Genomic DNA, 14,995 nt, shown 5'->3' with positions numbered 1-14,995 from the left:
CGTTGGACTAGAAAGGTTGCAAGTTCATATCCCCGAGCTGACAATTTACAAATCTGTCGTTCTGCCCCTGAACAGGCAGTTAACCCACTGTTCCTAGGCCGTCATTGAAAATAAGAATTTGTTCTTAACTGACTTACCTAGTTAAATAAAGGTAATTTTAAAAATTCTAACCCCACATCAAATGTAAATGTCAGTGCTTGTCTGCCATATAATGTAACAGAGATATGGCTTTAAGTTCAATGCTTTGTCAAATTTAAAGTCAAATCTTTGCCAAGAACCCATCCAAGTAGACAAAGCGTATATGTTAAATATCTATTTCCTGGTGTCACATATGTTAGAGTGATTACAGTATTATGGCCCCTCTGTGATTGTCAGTGTTCAGTCGTTGACCTCTGTGATCCTCCTCTGCTACAGGGCTATTTTAGTACAACAGTGTGGGAACCTCCTTCCCTTCACATAATGGGATGTAGACAAGACACATCAAACTGCTGACGGGAAACAGGTAGGTTATTATAGACTGGTGACAGGCTACAGGCCGGTTATTATAGACTGATGACAGGCTGGTTATTATAGACTGGTGACAGGCTACAGGCAGGTTATTATAGACTGATGACAGGCTACAGGCCGGTTATTATAGACTGATGACAGGCTACAGGCTGGTAATTATAGACTGATGACAGGCCAGTTATTATAGACTGGTGACAGGCTACAGGCCGGTTATTATAGACTGGTGACAGGCTACAGGCCGGTTATTATAGACTGATGACAGGCTACAGGCCGGTTATTATAGACTGATGACAGGCCAGTTATTATAGACTGGTGACAGGCTACAGGCCAGTTATTATAGACTGATGACAGGCTACAGGCCGGTTATTTTAGACTGATGACAGGCCAGTTATTATAGACTGATGACAGGCTACAGGCCAGTTATTATAGACTGATGACAGGCCAGTTATTATAGACTGATGACAGGCAAGTTAGTTTTGTCTGATGGCAGGCAGGTTAGTATAGACTGATGGTAAGCAGGTTAGTATAGACTGATGGCAGGGAGGTTAGTATAGACTGATGGCAGGCAGGTTAGTATAGACTGATGGCAGGGAGGTTAGTATAGACTGATGGCAGGCAGGTTAGTATAGACTGATGGCAGGCAGGTTAGTATAGACTGATGGCAGGCAGGTTAGTATAGACTGATGGCAGGCAGGTTAGTATAGACTGATGGCAGGCAGGTTAGTATAGACTGATGGCAGGCAGGTTAGTATAGACTGATGGCAGGCAGGTTAGTATAGACTGATGGCAGGCAGGTTAGTATAGACTTATGGCAGGCAGGTTAGTATAGACTTATGGCAGGGAACAGCCAATGTGGAGTAAAATTCCATAGAGTCCCTGGTTCCTGTTTTATTAATCCCCTCTAATCATGGACTGATTCAGACCTCGGACAAAAGGTGAGTGCAATTAATGATCAGGTAAAAGAGAAAACCAGCAGTACTCCAGACCTGGTAGGATAGGAGTTTAACAGAAAACCATCAGTACTCTGAACCTGGTAGGATAAGAGTTTAACAGAAAACCATCAGTACTCTGAACCTGGTAGGATAAGAGTTTACCAGAAAACCATCAGTACTTTGAACCTGGTAGGATAAGAGTTTAACAGGAAACCATCAGTACTCTGAACCTGGTAGGGTAAGAGTTTAACAGGAAACCAGCAGTACTCCAGACCTGGTAGGGTAAGAGTTTAGCAGGAAACCAGCAGTACTCTGAACCTGGTAGGGTAAGAGTTTAGCAGGAAACCAGCAGTACTTTGAACCTGGTAGGGTAAGAGTTTAACAGGAAACCAGCAGTACTCTGAACCTGGTAGGATAAGAGTTTAACAGGAAACCAGCAGTACTCCAGACCTGGTAGGGTAAGAGTTTAGCAGGAAACCAGCAGTACTCTAAACCTGGAGCAGTAAGAGTTTAACAGGAAACCAGCAGTACTCTGAACCTGGTAGGATAAGAGTTTAACAGGAAACCAGCAGTACTCTGAACCTGGTAGGGTAAGAGTTTAACAGGAAACCAGCAGCACTCTGAACCTGGTAGGGTAAGAGTTTAACAGGAAACCAGCAGCACTCTGAACCTGGTAGGGTAAGAGTTTAACAGGAAACCATCAGTACTCCAGACCTGGTAGGGTAAGAGTTTAACAGGAAACCAGCAGTACTCTGAACCTGGTAGGGTAGGAGTTTAACAGGAAACCAGCAGCACTCTGAACCTGTTAGGGTAAGAGTTTAACAGGAAACCAGCAGCACTCTGAACCTGGTAGGGTAAGAGTTTAACAGGAAACCATCAGTACTCCAGACCTGGTAGGGTAAGAGTTTAACAGGAAACCAGCAGCACTCTGAACCTGGTAGGGTAAGAGTTTAACAGGAAACCAGCAGTACTCCAGACCTGGTAGGGTAAGAGTTTAACAGGAAACCAGCAGTACTCTGAACCTGGTAGGGTAAGAGTTTAACAGGAAACCAGCAGTACTCCAGACCTGGGAGGGTAAGAGTTTAACACCCCTGCTATAGATGCTACAGTAAGGGTATTGGGAATAGTGATACTACTTTTATATGGGGGAAATAAGATAAGTTCTTTAGAATGGTCCACCTAATTATTTTTATAAAACGGGTTGCTTTCATCCTAGATGCTGATTTGTTGATATGCAGGAGTTGTGTCTCCTAATTCCACTGCCCAGCAACAAAGGCAGGAATTTCATAAACTTCATCTCCCTCGGAAAAAAGCATCTACACATTATTTTTCCATGCTACTATTTAATTTGCAACAGTTGGGGGTTGTACAGACCTACTTGTCGGCCTCTACGACCTAGGTACATGCCAATGATTTGATTAGCATTTAGTAACGTCGAATGAATAGAATGATTAGAATTAACGACTGGGTCACAACATGCGGGCCTGGAGGCCAGGTCATCTGATGCAGCACTCCATCACTCTCCTTCTTGGCAGCACTCCATCACTCTCCTTCTTGGTCAAATAGCCCTTACACAGCCTGGAGGTGTTTTGGGTTATTGTCCTCTTGAAAAACAATAGTTCAACTAAGTGTAAAACAGATGGGATGGTGTATCACTGCAGAATGCTGTTGTAGCCATGTTGGTTAAGTGTGCCTTGAATTCTCAATAAATCACTCTCTTCTTCTTATTGGTGTCCTTTAATAGTGACGCAGCAATTCAACTATGAAGGCCTGATTCACATAGTCTCCGCTCTGATGGACTGTTGTTTCTCTTTGCTTATTTGAGCTGTTCTTTCCATAATATGGACTTGGTCTTTTACCAAATAGGGCTATCTTCTGTATACCCCCCTACCTTGTCACAACACAACTGATTGGCTGAAACGCATTAAAAAAGGAAAGAAATTCCACAAATTAACTTTTAACAAGGCACACCTGTTAGTTGAAATGCATTCCAGGTGACTACCTCATGAAGCTGGTTGAGAGAACAGGGACAAAGTGGAGTCGCAATTCAATGGCTCAGACACAAGACGTATGTGGCAGGGTCTACAGGAAATCACGGACTACAAAAAGAATACCAGCCACGTCATGGACACCGACGTCACGCTCCCGGACAAACTAAATACCTTCTTTGTCCGCTTTGAGGACAATACAGGACCACCGACGCAGTCCGCTACCAAGGACTGCGCCCCCCCCCCCCCCCTCTCCTTCTCCATGGCAGACGTGAGTAAAACATTTAAATGTGTTAACCCTCGCAAGGCTGCTGGCCCAGACGGCATACCTAGCCACATTCTCAGAGCATGCACAGACCAGCTGGCTGGGGTGTTTACGGACATATTCAATCTCTCCCTATCCCAGTCTGCTGTCCCCACATGCTTCAAGATGGCCACCATTGTTCCTGTTCCCAAGAAAGCTAAGGTAACTGAACTAAACGACTACCGCCTCGTAGCACTCACTTCTGTCATCATGAAGTGCTTTGAGAGACTAGTCAAGGATCATATCACCTCCACCTTACTGGCCACCCTAGACCCACTTCAGTTTGCATACCGCCCCAATATCTCCACAGACAATGCAACAACCATCACACTGCACACTGCCCTACCCCATCTGGACAATAGGAATACCTACAGTGGGGAGAACAAGTATTTGATACACTGTCGATTTTGCATGGAGCCCCAGACCGAGGGTGATTGACCGTCATCTTGAACTTCTTCCATTTTCTAATAATTACGCCAACAGTTGTTGCCTTCTCACCAAGCTGCTTGCCTATTGTCCTGTAGCCCATCCCAGCCTTGTGCACGCCTTCATCTCAATCATCAATTTTGCAGACAACACAACAGTAGTGGTCATGATTACCAACAACGACGAGACACTCGGAGTGTGGTGTCAGGAAAACAACCTCTCACTCAATGTCAACAAAACAAAGGAGATGATCGTGGACTTCAGGAAACAGCAGAGGGAGCAGCCCCCTTTCCACATAGACGGGACAGTAGTGGAGAAGGTGGAAAGTTTTAAATTCCTCGGCGTACACATCAACAACAAACTGAAATGGTCCATCCACACAGACAGTGTGGTGAAGAAGGCGCAACAGTGCCTCTACAAACTCAGGAGGCTGAAGAAATGTGGCTTGTCACCTAAAACCCTCACTAACTTTTACAGGTGCACAATTGAGAGCATCCTGTCGGGCTGTATCACCATCTGGTACGGCAACTGCAACGCCACAACCGTAAGGCTCTCCAGAGGGTGATGCGGTCTGCACAAAGTATCACCGATGGCAAACTACCTGCCCTCCATGACACCTACACTACCCGATGTCACAGGAAGGCAAAAAAGATCATCAAGGACAACAACCACCCGAGCCACTGCCTGTTCACCCCGCTATCATCATCCAGAAGGCGAGGTCAGTACAGGTGCATCAAAGCGGGGACCGAGAGACTGAGAAACAGTTTCTATCTCAAGGCCATCAGACTGCTAAGCAGCAATGACTGACTCAGAGAGGCTGTTGCCTACATGGAGACCCAATCACTGGACACTTTAATAAATGTATCACTAGTCACTTTAAATAACGCCACTTTAATCATGTTTACATATCCTACATTACTCATCTCATATGTATATACTGTATTTTATACCATCTATTGCATCTTGCCTATACCGCTCGGCCATCGCTCATGCATACATTTATATGTACATATTTTAATTCACCCCTTTTAGATTTGTGTCTATTAGGTAGTTGTTGGGGAATTGTTCAATTCCTTGTTAGATATTATTGCATTATTGTCGGAAACCAGAAACACAAGCATTTCGCTACACTTGCATTAACATCTGCTAACCATTAACAGCTAACCAGCTGCTAACCATTAACATGCTAACCAGCTGCTAACCATTAACAGCTAACCAGCTGCTAACCATGTGTATGTGACAAAAAAATAAATAAATTGAGAATGCCAAGTGTGCAAAGCTGTCATCAAGGCAAAGGGTGGATACTTTGAATAATCTAAAATGTAAAATATATTTAGATTTGTTTAACAATTTTTTGGTGTTAGAAAGACAATCACAGAGAAAGGGATGGTGCAACAAATCTTACAATTCCAAATTTGACCTATGACCCAATTGTAAGATGTATTGAAGTTGTTGTCTCTCATCATCATTGAATCTCTGCTAACTAGGTCCATGGCAATCAATTGTGAACCATTTGCTTCCTGTTATCGAGGTGAACCATTTGCTTCCTGTTATCGAGGTGAACCATTTGCTTCCTGTTATCGAGGTGAACCATTTGCTTCCTGTTATCGAGGTGAACCATTTGCTTCCTGTTATCGAGGTGAACCATTTGCTTCCTGTTATCGAGGTCAGCCATTTGCTTCCTGTTATCGAGGTCAACCATTTGCTTCCTGTTATCGAGGTCAACCATTTGCTTCCTGTTATCGAGGTGAACCATTTGCTTCCTGTTATCGAGGTGAACCATTTGCTTCCTGTTAAATTCAATGTTATTTAAGGGTTAGTGCTAGCACCGCAATCTGATTGGCTACATTTTTGCCCTCAGCACAGCCTCAATTCGTCGGGTCATGGACTCTACAAGGTCTTTAAAGTGTTCCACAGGGATGCTGGCCCATGTTGACTCCAATGCTTCCCACAGTTGTGTCAATCTGGCTGGATGTCCTTTGGGTGGTGGACCGTTCTTGATACGCAAGGGAAACTGTTGAGCGTGAAAAACCCAGCAGCATTGCAGTTTTTGACACACACTGGTGCGCCTGGTACCTACTACCGTACCCCGTTCAAAGGCACTTAAATATTTGGTCTTGCCCATTCACCCTCTGAATGCCCACATACACAATCCATGTCTCAATGTTCTCAAAGATAAAAAATCCTTCTTTAACATGACTCCTCCCCTTCATCTACACTGATTGAAGTGGATTTAACAGGTGACATCAATAAGGGATCATAGCTTTCACCTGGATTCACCTGGTCAGTAATGGAAAGAGTAGGTGTTCCTAATGTTTTGTACACTCAGTGTACGTGCGAGCATGCGTGTGTCCGTGTTTGTGTGTGTGCGCGCTCACTCACATGCGTATGTTATGTATGTACTACAAAAAATACACAATCATATTTATTATAATACATATTTTGAACATAGTATATACAGTTTGCATATGACCTATGACCCAGGATATGATGAGTATCTCCATCCAGGTGAAGGGGGTGGTCGTCATCCTGAACAGCTGAGAGGGGTGGTCCTGTACGGTCATGTTAGGGAGCAGTTTGGTACCCTGGAAGCGATCCGCTGCATTCATCACCAGCAGGCCCAGGAAGATGGTGAAGGAAGCTGCATGGGCCACGAACTTCAGGAAGGGACCACGCATTATCTTCCCCAGCTGAGAAGAAGAAAGAAGATGAATAGTACCCCTATGGAACCCCAGAGACCAGGAGGACAGCCTTAAGGTAGATGAATAGTACCCCTATGGAACCCCAGAGACCAGGAGGACAGCCTTAAGGTAGATGAATAGTACCCCTATGGAACCCCAGAGACCAGGAGGACAGCCTTAAGGTAGATGAATAGTACCCCTATGGAACCCCAGAGACCAGGAGGACAGCCTTAAGGTAGATGAATAGTACCCCTATGGAACCCCAGAGACCAGGAGGACAGCCTTAAGGTAGATGAATAGTACCCCTATGGAACCCCAGAGACCAGGAGAACAGCCTTAAGGTAGATGAATATTACCCCTATGGAACCCCAGAGACCAGAAAGACAGCCTTAAGGTAGATGAATATTACCCCTATGGAACCCCAGAGACCAGAAAGACAGCCTTAAGGTAGATGAATATTACCCCTATGGAACCCCAGAGACCAGAAAGACAGCCTTAAGGTAGATGAATATTTCCCCTATGGAACCCCAGAGACCAGGAGAACAGCCTTAAGGTAGATTAAAAGTAACCCTATGGAACCCCAGAGACCAGAAGGCCAGCCTTAAGGTAGATGAATAGTAACCCTATGGAACCCCAGAGACCAGAAGGACAGCCTTAAGGTAGATGAATAGTACCCCTATGGAACCCCAGAGACCAGGAGGACAGCCTTAAGGTAGATGAATAGTACCCCTATGGAACCACTGGGAACCCCAGAGACCAGGAGGACAGCCTTAAGGTAGATGAATAGTACCCCTATGGAACCCCAGAGACCAGGAGGACAGCCTTAAGGTAGATGAATAGTACCCCTATGGAACCACTGGGAACCCCAGAGACCAGGAGGACAGCCTTAAGGTAGATGAATATTACCCCTATGGAACCCCAGAGACCAGGAGGACAGCCTTAAGGTAGATGAATAGTACCCCTATGGAACCCCAGAGACCAGGAGGACAGCCTTAAGGTAGATGAATAGTACCACTATGGAACCACTGGGAACCCCAGAGACCAGGAGGACAGCCTTAAGGTAGATGAATAGTACCCCTATGGAACCCCAGAGACCAGGAGGACAGCCTTAAGGTAGATGAATAGTACCCCTATGGAATCCCAGAGACCAGAAGGACAGCCTTACGGTTTAGAGGGCAACATTGGGGCATACAGGTCTCTAGGGTTTCAGCTCATCACAAAAGCATGATTCCAAATCACTTCCACTACAGGTATAAGCAGTGTAAGCTGACCTTGCAAGTCGGTGCCACCCAGTAGAGCAGAGCCAGGACAGGTAGTCCAACAGCTACACCCAGAACTACCAGAAACTTGACAACGTTGGTCTGCTGTCTCAGTCCAGACAGGTTCTCGTACCAGATAGACATGAGCTGCTGCTGACAGTTTGGATGGGCTATGAACTACGATGGAGGGATGAGAAGAGAAAGATAAGTAGAGATTGTGGAGGGATGAAAGTGTGTGTCTCTCAATAACATATTAAAAAGTAAAACCTCATATGACCCTCCCCCCTCTTAACTTGGCAATCATTGCTTTTCTGTGTCCTATTGTGGCAGTGAAAAGCATAATTGCTCATCCAGACATTTGTTGAGCCACAACAGCACCAACCGTATGTTGCTGCTACCCTCACCTTCTTCAGTTCATATTTTATTGCGAGCTTTAGTCTTATAAAACTTGGTCTTTCATGTGGCTCATTGTTTTCACTGGCATCAATGTCCCCATTCAAGATGGCCTCCACCTCCTCCGTGTTACGGCACAGGTCCAGCAGTCCGACCACAAAGTCTTCACATTGCACGGACAGTTCCTTGTAATCTTTCTGTAACGGAAGAAAGAAACATGTAATGAAAGAAAGTGGTTAAAGGAGAGAACCTTTTCAACAAATGTCTACTTAAAAGTGTACCGAGCTCCAAGTGCAACCACAACTTATGGATTAGTCTGTACCATACTGTTAGTTCTCAAATGGTCTGAGGGAAATACAATGACCATACATGAAATGTACCCTATAGGCTATAGCCCTTCCAATCAGAGAACCATAATCATCAGCAAACACATGAGAATAGAAAAGCTTAAAATCCCACCCTCTTCAGGAGTGATTGGCAGAAAATTCCACATAAACAACTAAAACTAACACGATGGTTAAGAATGCTGTCTTAAAGCATTGTGACATGACCAACAGAACTGTCCTTTCAACCACCATCTGTTGAAGTATGACAGAAATCAGCTAGTTGATGCTTGTAATGAATGTACATTCGGAAAATATTCAGACCCCTTGATCCCCCCCAACTAGGCAAGTCAGTTAAGAACAGATTCTTATTTACTATGGACGGCCTACCACGGCCAAACCCGGGCCAAATGTGCACCACCCTATGGGACTACCAATCACGGCCGGATGTGATACAGCCTGGATTTGAACCAGGGACTGTAGTGACGCTTCTTGAACTGATATGCAGAGCCTTAGACCACTGCACCACTCAGGAGTCCAGCCTTATTCTAAAATTGATTGAATAAATACAAATCCTCACCAATCAACACACAATACCCCATAATGACAAAGTGAAAACAGGTTTGTAGAAATTGTTTCAGATTTATATAAAATAAAATAAAAATACCTTATTTTTTAAGTATTCAGACCCTTTGTTATGAGACTCAAAATTGATCTCAGGTGCATCATGTTTCCATTGATCATCCTTGAGATATTTCTACAACTTAATTAGAGTCCATCTGTGTAAATTCAATTGATTTGACATGATTTGGAAAGGCACACCTGTGCCTAGAGTTGACAGCGCACGTCAGAGAAAAACGAAGCCATGATGTTGAAGGAATTGTCAGAAGAGGTCCAAGACAGGATTGTGTCGAGGCACAGAACTGGGGAAGGGTACCAAAACATTTCTGCAGCATTGAAGGTCCCCAAGAACACAGTGGCCTCCATCATTCTTAAATGGAAGAAGTTTGGAACCACCAAGAGCTGGCCGCCTGGCAAAACAGAGTAATCTGGGAGAAGGACATTGTTCAGAGAGGTGGCCAAGAACCTGATGGTCACTCTGACATAGCTCCAGAGTTCCTCTGTGGAGATGACATAATCTTCCAGAAAGACAACCATTCCTGCAGAACACCAATCAGGCCTTTGCAGTAAAGTGGTAGATGGAAGCCACTGCTCAGTAAAAGACACATGACAGCCCGTTTGGAGTTTGCTTGGAGTTTGCCATAAGGCACCTAAAGGACTCTCAGATGATGAGAAACAAGATTCTCTGGTCTGATGAAATGACGATTGAACTCTTTGGCCTGAATGCCAAGTGTCACGTCTGGAGGAAACCTGGCACCATCCCTACGGTGAAGCATGGTGGTGGCAGCATCATGCTGTGAGGATGTTTTCAGCGGGAGGGACTGGGAGACTAGTCAGGATCGAGAAAAAGATAAACGGAGAAAAGTACAGAGAGATCCAGAACGCTCAGGACCTCAGACTGGGGCGAAGGTTCAACTTCCCACAGGACAATGACCCTAGGCACACAGGCAAGACAACGCAGGAGTGGCTTCGGGACATGTCTCTGTAGAGAAGAATGTGAGGAACACCCCAAATTCAGGTGTGCCAAGCTTGTAGCGTCATGCCCAAGAAGACTTGAGGCTGTAATCGCTGCCAAAGGTGCTTCAACAAAATCCTGGGTCTGAATACTTAATGTGATATTTTTGTTTTTATGTATTTGCAAACATGTCTTAAAACCGGGTTTTGCTTTGTCATTATGGGGTATTGTGTGTAGATTGATGAGATTTTAGAATAAGGCTGTAACGTAACAAAAATGTGGAAACAGTCAAAGGGGTCTGAATACTTTCCGAATGCTCTGTATCTGGAACAAGTACTGTACACCTACGTGTAGTCAGAGGCCACTGACATGCTAAACACAGGTCACGCCAGGTACACCCACATCCTCACAAATATTCATTATGTACAAACACAGCTTAGTTTCAGATAAAAGTATTATAATTCATACAGTACTCCAGGCATGTATCCCAAATGACACCCTATTCCCTATATACTGTAGTACACTAATTCCTGGTCAAAAGTAGTGCACTATACAGGAAATAGGGTGCCATTTGGGATGTACTCCAGGTTTCTATAGTAACAGCTTAATTACAGTACATTTTCCTGACCACCTTTCTGACATGTTCAACAATCCGGTCACCTTTATTCTGCCCACCTGCCCCATCCATTGCTTTTTCCCTGTGGAATATCATGCACGTCAAAATAAACAACACCCTACAGCAAAGACACTGTGTAAAGGGATCCTCGATGATAACAGGTGAATGCATTCACTATCCCATTCTATTCCATGTATTTATTATGGATCCCCATTAGTTCCTGTCAAGGCAGAAGCTACTCTTCCTGGGGTTAATTATGGATCCCCATTAGTTCCTGTCAATGCAGCAGCTACTCTTCCTGGGGTTAATTATGGATCCTCATTATTTCCTGCCAAGGCATCAGCTACTCTTCCTGGGGTTAATTATGGATCCCCATTAGTTCCTGTCAATGCAGCAGCTACTCTTCCTGGGGTTAATTATGGATCCTCATTATTTCCTGCCAAGGCATCAGCTACTCTTCCTGGGGTTAATTATGGATCCCCATTTGTTCCTGCCAAGGCAGCAGCTACTCTTCCTGGAGTTTATTATGGATCCCCATTGGATCCCCATTAGTACTCTGTTGATATCACATACATTATCAAGCATTTCACATATTATCCAGACACTGATTGTTAGCAATGCAGGTATAGGAAGGCATTACTGAAGAGCTCAGTGACTTTTAACGTGGCACCGTCATAGGATGCCACCTTTCCAACAAGTCAGTTCGTCAAATATCTACCCTGCTAGAGCTGCTCCAGTCAACTGTAAGTGCTGTTATTGTGAAGTGGAAACATCTAGGAGCAACAACGGCTCAGCTAAGTGGTAGACCACACAAGCTCACAGAATGGGACCTCGGTTGATTCTGTGCTACCAACTTTGTGGCAACAGTTTGGAGAAGGCCCTTTCCTGTTTCAGCATGACAATGTCATCGTGCACAAAGTGAGGTCCATACAGAAACGTATGGTTGAGATCTGTGTGGAAGAATCTTGACTGGCCTGCACAAAGCCCTGACCTCAACCCCATCAAACACCTTTGGGATGAATTGGAACGCCGACTGTTAGCCAGGCCTATTCGCCCAACATCAGTACCCAAGCTCACTAATGCTCGTGTGGCTGAATGGAAGCAAGTCCCCGCAGCAACGTTCCAACATCTAGTAGAAAGCCTTCCCAGAAGAGAGGAGGCTGTTATAAGCAGTGTTAAGCAGTGTTCCTACATCTAGTGTTCCCATGGAGATCTTACTCTAAACATATAGGAAAGTTTTAGAAGGTTGCATGAGATAGCTGTGAAATTATTTTGGAATATAATGTCAAATATATATACTGTATATATAATAAATGATTCATGATGATCACTCCTCTCTCTCTCTCTCTCTCTCTCTCTCTCTCAGGGGAACGTGGGGGTGGTTTAAAAGGGGATGCAACCACAGCAAATAGAATAGAAGAACAACAGCCTTATGGGACAGTTTTCCCAACAGAGATTGTGGAGCCCTAGACATTAAAAAACACTTGCAATAGTGTCGTTTTTAGGATTAGGTTTAACCTGGGTCCGGAAAACCAGTTGTGTATCTTTTGCCCACCTCTCATGACCAGACTATGCAGTCATTTTAATAAAGGTCTGTTAATAAACAACTTCTAATTTCATTAGCAAGGACACAACTTTGACATATACAGTGGGGCAAAAAAGTATTTAGTCAGCCACCAATTGTGCAAGTTCTCCCACTTAAAAAGATGAGAGAGGCCTGTAATTTTCATAATGTCATACACTTCAACTATGACAGACAAAATGAAAAAAGAATTCCAGAAAATCACATTGTAGGATTTTTAATTAATTAATTAATTTACAAATTATGGTGGAAAATAAGTACTTGGTCAATAACAAATGTTTATCTCAATACTTTGTTATATACCCTTTGTTGGCAATGACAGAGGTCAAACGTTTTCTGTAAGTCTTCACAAGGTTTTCGCACACTGTTGCTGGTATTTTCGCCCATTCCTCCATTCCTCCAGATCTCCTCTAGAGCAGTGATGTTTTGGGGCTGTTGCTGGGCAACACAGACTTTCAACTCCCTCCAAAGATTTTCTATGGGGTTGAGATCTGGAGACTGGCTACCCCACTCCAGGACCTTGAAATGCTTCTTACGAAGCCACTCCTTCGTTGCCTGGGCGGTGTGTTTGGAATCATTGTCATGCTGAAAGACCCAGCCACGTTTCATCTTCAATGCCCTTGCTGATGGAAGGAGGTTTTCACTCAAAATCTCACGATACATGGCCCCAATCATTCTTTCCTTTACATGGATCAGTCGTCCTGGTCCCTTTGCAGAAAAACAGCCCCAAAGCATGATGTTTCCACCCACATGCTTCACAGTAGGTATGGTGTTCTTTGGATGCAACTCAGCATTTTTTGTCCTCCAAACACGACGAGTTGAGTTTTTACCAAAAAGTTATATTTTGGTTTCATCTGACCATATGACATTCTCCCAATCTTCTTCTGGATCATCCAAATGCTCTCTAGCAAACTTCAGACGGGCCTGGACATGTACTGGCTTAAGCAGGGGGACACGTCTGGCACTGCAGGATTTGAGTCCCTGTCCCTGTTTGAGGTTGTGGACAGGTGTCTTTTATACTGATAACAAGTTCAAACAGGTGCCATTAATACAGGTAACGAGTGGAGGACAGAGGAGCCTCTTAAAGAAGAAGTTACAGGTCTGTGAGAGCCAGAAATCTTGCTTGTTTGTAGGTGACCAAATACTTATTTTCCAACATAATTTGCAAATAAATTCATTAAAAATCCTACAATGTGATTTTCTGGATTTTCTTTTCTCATTTTGTCCGTCATAGTTGAAGTGTACCTATGATGTAAATTACAGGCCTCTCTCATCTTTTTAAGTGGAGGAACTTGCACAATTGGTGGCTGACTAAATACTTTTTTGCCCCACTGTAACTGAATTACTTGATGGGGCGAGTCATGCTCCCATTGCAGTACCTTAAACTCCTTCTCGATGTTAGCCAGGACACCTAGCTCGTTGCTCAGCTCCAGGGCAGCCATCACAGGGTCTTTGCTAGAGAGAGACATGTAGGCTGGGCTGGCCAGCCCTTTATAGGCGTTGATACGGGACCGAGAGTGGCTGAACGAGTCATGCTTCTGGTGGTAGCTGCAGGTGCCACACTTACAGAGGTAGTCGTGTGGTCGCTCGATACGGGCATCCTTCCTCAGGAGGATGTGTACTACCTCGTACTCATGGCAGTGAGAGGCCAGGATGATGGGGGTGATGTCATGAGAAAACCGTGTACCATCCTCGTCATAGGAGAAGAAGTCGTCTTGTGTCTCTGCTCGGCCAGGACTGTTGACGAGCCTCCGTGTGTCTGCGAAGGCCCTGTGACTCAATATTGCCTCCACTATCCTAATGTATCCTTTACTGATTGCCAACAGTAGAGCATCCCCTATCCTGGCCAGATTATCCTTCTTCAGTAACAGCTCCGTAACCTCTAGATGCTCGTTGGCCACCGCCAGCTGTAATGCATTCTGGCCCATGTAGTCCACACAGTTGACGTTGAGTTCAGGAAGTTCCTCCAGCATCTTGCGGACCCCGGGGATGTTGCCGTACTCCGCCGCGTCCAGGAAGCGCTCCTCGGTCAGGGATAGGCTGGCTGAGCGGGCGCTGAACATGTAGGCCGGCCCCCGCATGCCCAGTCTCCGTGTCTTGGCCAGGGTCTGTCGTAGCATGGTGTGACGGTCCTCATTGATCCATCTGAACATCCAAAACATACAGAGACAGTTAGAGGCTGGTTAATGGTAGCCTGGACTCTCAAGTCAGAGAGAGTTAGAGAGGCTGGTTAATGGTAGCCTGGACTCTCAGGTCAGAGAGAGTTAGAGAGTCTGGTTAGTAGTAGCCTGGACTCTCAAGTCAGAGAGAGTTAGAGAGGCTGGTTAATGGTAGCCTGGACACTCAGGTCAGAGAGAGTTAGAGAGGCTGGTTAATGGTAGCCTGGACTCTCGGGTCAGAGAGAGTTA

At 44.8% G+C, this 14,995-nt stretch overlaps 1 protein-coding gene across 1 annotated transcript in view; it reads right to left on the bottom strand.

Moving 5' to 3' along the window:
- Nucleotides 1-14,740, bottom strand: part of LOC139385805 (short transient receptor potential channel 6-like) — a 59,996-nt gene extending 45,256 nt beyond the window's left edge. Inside the window, exons 1-4 of the mRNA XM_071131049.1 lie at nt 13,967-14,740; nt 8,502-8,687; nt 8,110-8,274; nt 6,631-6,847 (exon numbers count right to left, since the gene is read on the bottom strand). Of these exons, the coding sequence (XP_070987150.1) occupies nt 6,631-6,847; nt 8,110-8,274; nt 8,502-8,687; nt 13,967-14,740 (1,342 nt within the window). The remainder of the gene's footprint in view (nt 1-6,630; nt 6,848-8,109; nt 8,275-8,501; nt 8,688-13,966) is intronic.
- Between the last annotated feature and the right edge of the window lie 255 nt (nt 14,741-14,995).

Source organism: Oncorhynchus clarkii, chromosome 27 (genome assembly GCF_045791955.1).
Source record: "Oncorhynchus clarkii lewisi isolate Uvic-CL-2024 chromosome 27, UVic_Ocla_1.0, whole genome shotgun sequence".
In the NCBI taxonomy this organism is placed as follows: domain Eukaryota; kingdom Metazoa; phylum Chordata; class Actinopteri; order Salmoniformes; family Salmonidae; genus Oncorhynchus; species Oncorhynchus clarkii.
This window is presented reverse-complemented; position numbering and strand designations above follow the sequence as displayed.